This window comes from Gigantopelta aegis, chromosome 6 (genome assembly GCF_016097555.1).
Source record: "Gigantopelta aegis isolate Gae_Host chromosome 6, Gae_host_genome, whole genome shotgun sequence".
Taxonomy (NCBI): Eukaryota; Metazoa; Mollusca; class Gastropoda; order Neomphalida; family Peltospiridae; genus Gigantopelta; species Gigantopelta aegis.
In genome coordinates this window covers 29,108,023-29,114,021 of record NC_054704.1, presented here as the reverse complement: position 1 = coordinate 29,114,021, position 5,999 = coordinate 29,108,023, and the positions used below count along the sequence as shown (strand labels likewise).

Below are 5,999 nucleotides of genomic sequence, written 5' to 3'. Positions count from 1 at the left end.
TTTCATATGGTACAAACAATTGTAAATATAAGAATAAATTGTATACAGCATACAACTGTACAGCAATGATTCGAGGCCACCAAACTTGTCATTAAAAAAATATATAACACTAATATATGATACTAACGATACCAAAAAACCACTCCTAATATATAATATTGATACCGAAAACCAATAGTAATAATACATTTGGAACTACCGAAAAATCTCCGTTTGTAAACATTATGTATGATAACGATTAATGTAAAAGTGTTTGTTTTTCGATTTTTTTTTGTTTTTAATGAGGGAAAAAAACATTGCCACCATCTATGTTATTCATTCCAGTTAACAAAAAGCATTAAATAATATTAACTTTCTTGGAAATAGAATAGCATATACCATGTCCTTTTTTAAATTGCCTTTTTTTTTTTTTAATGATGTATGGTTTTTTCCTCGGAGCCCTTACCCTGTAAGGGAGCTCGGTTCATTTGCCTTCGACAAACTCAAAATGATCCTTTTAGAGTTTTGTGACCACCTCTTTACAAAATCCTCAATCCGCCCCTGGGTTGGAATCGGAAATCACGAATTAACCGATGAGAATTGACCCACCAACCAACTGCACCAGAGTATCATCGACACTGAACCGTTCGTTAGTTTTACAGCGGGCAGTAACAAAGTTGTATAATGGCCGAAAATATTTATTCATTTTCTTGAGAAATCATCTGTGCGTGTTTGCAGATCCACATATCTCACTGAGCGGTGTGTGTGTATGTGCGTTTGCCTGTGTGTATGTGCGTTTGCGTGTGTGTATGTGCGTTTGCGTGTGTGTATGCGCGCGTGTTTGCAGGGCTTCTAGATTATTATGTTTTTTTTATAGAATCCACTAGCCACGAGATCAGTGATTTGAAAAATTCACTAGCCCTACTTTACTAAATAATATGTCACCTAAAGAGGGAGAGAGAGAGCTTAAAAACACTAACATTGGGTGGTTGAGGTGGGGACAAAATACAAAATAGGCTTAACATTTGACTTTTTTTCACTAGCCGTCGGGCATGGCAACAGTAGTTATTTACTAGCCCAACATTGAATATCACTAGCTATGGGAGTGGGACTACCATAATCTAGAAACTCTGCTGTGTGCTTGAATGAATGTGTGTTTGCAATTGTGTGTGTATATGGGGGGGGGGGGGGGGGGGGGGGGGGCGTGTGAGTCTTTCCACTGGAAACAAGGCAATTGAAAGTGCATTTATTTACTTGGCAGATAAAGGGGGCTTAAACTCCTACTCTTCATTGTATTCCAGTGCTAAACATTTTTGTATTTACCTTTAACACCCAGTAGCTGATGCGTCTTTGAACATTCATTTATTCATTCAGTTTGTTGGTTGATTAAACTAAAATAATCACCAAAGGCCAGTCAACACCCGCCCCGACAGCGCTCGCCTGAGGTCAATGCGTCATAGGATCGAATCAACTCCGTGAATCCATTCGCTAAATGGTCCCCTCCCCCGTTTCGACCTGGTATAACAAAGGCCATATCTTGTCTTGTCTGTGGAACATATAAAAGAATCCTCTAAGACAGTCAAAAATGACCAAATGTTTGACACGCAGTAGCCGATTATTATTAAATCGATAGACATTGGTGGCGTCGTAAAACAAAATAAACTTCGAATCGAGTCGCTAAGATAGTTGCTGGAACCGTTTTTCCAGCTTTTGTACCGTTACCGTTTGTAATCAAAACAGTTCTCACATCTATTTTTTGCGGTCGGAGTTTCTGATTTCAAAGCGTTTTATTTTATTTTTTTCACTCTAATCTGTTTTGTTTATGTTACATGAATTCAGTATTAAGTTGACCACAGAAATCTGTGCTTCCTTTTTGCAAACATACCACTAGCGACCCTAGTTTCAACCCGTCAAAAAGGACACCAAGTTTGGTTAATCTACATAACTGTAACAGATTTGGATAAAGTAACAATAGAGTGAAACAACAGTCTTTAAATGTTGAAATGGGGAAATACTCTTAAAATTAGACAAAAGCTCGTCTTCACAACCGTTACTTTTCAGAAGTACGTGTGTATTTAATAATACCAAAAATAAATTTTGTTGTATTAGAAACATCATGATAACGAGAAACACTTTCGGTGTACAGAAATGGATAATGTAAACAATGAAATCTAAGTAATGTCAGATGTCAATTATCAAAACAACAACAAACCCGGCTCTAATAGTGAAAAATACACCGTAATGTTTAAAAACTAGGGTTTGTTACTTTAAATAATGATACATCCACAGGAATTGTCCGCTTTTTCCCAAGTTGTCTCATCATTGTCAACCCAACTATCTTCGTCTAATTCTGGAATCTCAAGGACCGTCGTGTATTCGTTGTCTTGTTTTGGCATCGCATGGTCGGTTGGCAAATATTTCCGTATTTTAAGTAGGAGAGGTCTGGATTTTTCCACAATATCATTCAGTTTATTAACAAATGGCGCAACATTGTTGTAGGGGTTCAAAGGATCCAGCAGAACAGGTTTTTCCCTGAAACAGTCAAAAGAAATTTATTCATTACATTGTTGATATACTAAAACGGGAAAGAAATGTTTGTTTAACAACACCTCATAACAATTTAAACTGCGACTATTTGCTGTAACGATGCTGAATCGTTTTTGATATGACGGAAACTGGGCGTCATTTTATAATTTTCGAAGTCAGCATATGTATATTTTTTTCAATTTTTGTTATTGTGACGAAATTTGCTTAATTTTTTTTTTTTTTTATTCTTCCGCGATTTATCTAGTCCGGGGGGTGGGTGGAGGGGGGGGTGGGGGCGGGCGGCGGCGGCAGATATCCTGTGAAATGTTAACTAGTGTTTTCCATCTCACTATCAGAAATTTTAAAGCGCCCGCTCGATGCGCGGTCGGTCTGGGATCGATCCCCGTCGGTGAACCTATTAGAATATTCCTCGTTCCAGCCAGTGCACCACGACTGGTATATCAAAGGCCGTGGTATGTACTACCCTGTCTGTAGGATGGTGCATATTAAAAAAAAAATCCCTTGTTGCTAATCGGAAAGAGTAGCCCATGAAGTCGCGACAGCGGGTTTCCTCCCGTTAGTCTCTGTGTACTGCGTTATAGATTGTGGTAATTGGCTGTTCTAGCATTTGGTCTTCATCCCTGTATTAAAATGAGATTTAATCTCAATCTAATTAAAATTAGCTCCACTATTACATGTGGATCTAACAGCAGCCAGTTGGAGCTCATGTCCACCAATCAAAACCTTACTTGCAGAATCATGTCAGTGATTTGAAAATAATTTGAAAATATTCCGAATTAGCCTGAGGGTATACGATATGTTTCATGTGAATTACGGATGCCTTATTTAGACCAGTAAAACTAATTTCAATCAGATTGCTAACAACACTGCGTAGTCTCCAATGTCCAGGTTACATTTCGTCTTTAAATAATAATTTAAATATTGACAAATCACACTTCGCCTTTTATAATGGTATTTGGGAGCATACAAATTCTAAAAATATCGGGCGAGTCTATTTTAGTGGCCACAGTACAGCGAACCATACCAATACGTACGGGATGGGTTATCAGTCATCAATTTTACATTAAAAATTATTTATTTATTTATAAAAACTCCCAAACTAAATCAATCTTCAGTTTTACATTACAAATTATTTATTTTATAAAATAAAACATGTTTTAAGGCATTCGTAATTCACACGAAACATGTCGTATACCCTCAGGATAATTCGGAATGTTTTCAAATTATTTTTAAATCACTGGCATGATTCTGCATGTTTCTGTAAAAGTGTTATGAAAGTTGGTATGGCTTTAAAGCTTAATAATATCATGTTATATGAGTTTTAGCATTATTATATTATTTAGTTTATAGTATATACGATGATTTCGAATACGTACGGCAGGGGAGAATACTCTGTAGAGATGTATCTGTCAGGCCAAGTTATCTTCATTTCCTTAATGTTTGTCAGTTCATTGACAACCTCAACAACCATTGTATAACCACTCCTTTTTGATGTTCTTTGCCACTTTTTTTGCCACATGTGTATAACCAGCAGCTCCAAGAAATATGATCTCACTGGAACATTTTCGGTCTGCAAATACATGTATTGCGAATATGTTCTTAAAATGAATTCGTAAAAATGTATCAGGACTATCAAGTTGTAGATCCAGATAAACACGCACGCACGCAGATTTACAGAGCCAGGCACACACAGACACACAAGCACGCACACTCGAATATTTTCTTGACATGAATTCGTAAAAATGTATCAAGACTGTCAAGCTTTAGATCCAGATAAACACGCATGCACGCGCGCGCATGCACACAGGTTTATAAAGACAGGCACACACAGACATGCACACGCACACAAACACACACACACAGACATACACACACACACACACACACACATACATACACACATATATACACATACAGGTCTACACAGACAGACAGGCACACGCACACACACACATATTCATGCATTCATCCAGTCATCAATTTGCCCAAACATCGGCCCGTGCATATATGCATAGTCATATATGTTTATGGAAAGAAAAATGTTTTATTTAACGACGCACTCAACACATTTTATTTACGGTTATATGGCGTCAGACATATATGGTTAAGGACCACACAGATTTTGAGAGGAAACCCGCTGTCGCCACTACATGGGCTACTCTTCCGATTAGCAGCAAGGGATCTTTTATTTGCGCTTCCCATAGCCAAAACCATGGCCTTTGTTGAACCAGTTATGGATCACTGGTCGATGCAAGTGGTTTACACCTACCCATTGAGCCTTGCGGAGCACTCACTCAGGGTTTGGAGTCAGTATCTGGATTAAAAATCCCATGCCTCGACTGGGATCCGAACCCAGTACCTACCAGCCTGTAGACCGATGGCCTGCCACGACGCCACCGAGGCCGGTATATATGTTTATGGATGCAAGCATACGCGCGCCCACATGCACACACATGCATACCTTTTTCCAGTACTTGAGAAGTCGAATCACATCCCTGACGTCATGTGGGCTGGCTTTCACAAAGTTTGTTTGTTCCTCGGCGAAACTTACAGAATAGTACTGTCTTGCTTTGTCTTCCTGGTTCTCCATTTCCCTGAAGATTAAGCGGAGCTCTGAAATATTTCAAGTAACTGATATCTAGCTTTAATTGTTTCATATCTAAAAGTACTAATAATCAAACTGATTAGTATTGATAATGAAACTAGTTAGCATTAATAATGAAACTTTGATCCCACCCCCAGCAAAATGTCGTCTGTAACGAAATACTAGTATGCAATGTTTATTTTTGCGGTAATATTCTTCAAAGACGTCGAACGCAGTGTAGGAGCGGGATGTAGCCCAGTGGTAAAGCGCTCGCTTGATGCGCGGTCGGTTTGGGATTGATTCCCGTCGGTGGGCCCATTGGGCTATTTCTCGCTCCAGCCAGTGCACCACGACTGGTACATCAAAAGCCGTGGTATGTGATATCCTGTCTATGGGATGGTGCATATAAAAGATCCCTTGCTGCTAATCGAAAAGAGTAGCCGTTGAAGTGGCGACAGCGGGTTTCTTCCCTCAATATCTGTGTGGTCCTTAACCATATGTCCGACGCCATATAACCGTAAATAAAATGTGTTGAGTGCGTTCGGACGCAGTAGGATAGGGCCATCTTTGGCCGCTTCAAAGAATGCCTGTCCGAGACACATTTTACATGCGATTAGATGTGAAACCTGTCTTAAGCAGCGACACATGGGAGTAGGCAACAGTGGCCATTTAAGACAAGTGGGGATGCTAAATAAATGTGTTTTATGTTTCTCTGTACTTGTGCTGTATTGTTTATTATAAATCAACTTCCACATGTTGCCTTCTTCAAAATAATAAAATCTACCTTGGAAAGTATTTATTTGATCTAGCTCAGTTGGTAAAGCGATCGCCTGAGGTACTTTGGTTGTAGGATCCAGGCCCGTAGCCAGGATTTTTTTTTTTTTGGGGG

General features: G+C 39.0%; 1 protein-coding gene across 1 annotated transcript; it reads right to left on the bottom strand.

The window, feature by feature from the left end:
• Window positions 1-2,017: 2,017 nt before the first annotated feature.
• On the bottom strand, window positions 2,018-5,159 carry LOC121376072 (2'-5'-oligoadenylate synthase 2-like). The gene is made up of 3 exons (XM_041503853.1): window positions 4,988-5,159; window positions 3,903-4,096; window positions 2,018-2,511 (listed from the first exon to the last, which is right to left on the bottom strand). The coding sequence occupies exons 1-3, from the start codon at window positions 5,114-5,116 to the stop codon at window positions 2,247-2,249; spliced, it is 588 nt and encodes a 195-aa protein (XP_041359787.1). The 5' UTR covers window positions 5,117-5,159; the 3' UTR covers window positions 2,018-2,246.
• Window positions 5,160-5,999: the final 840 nt, after the last annotated feature.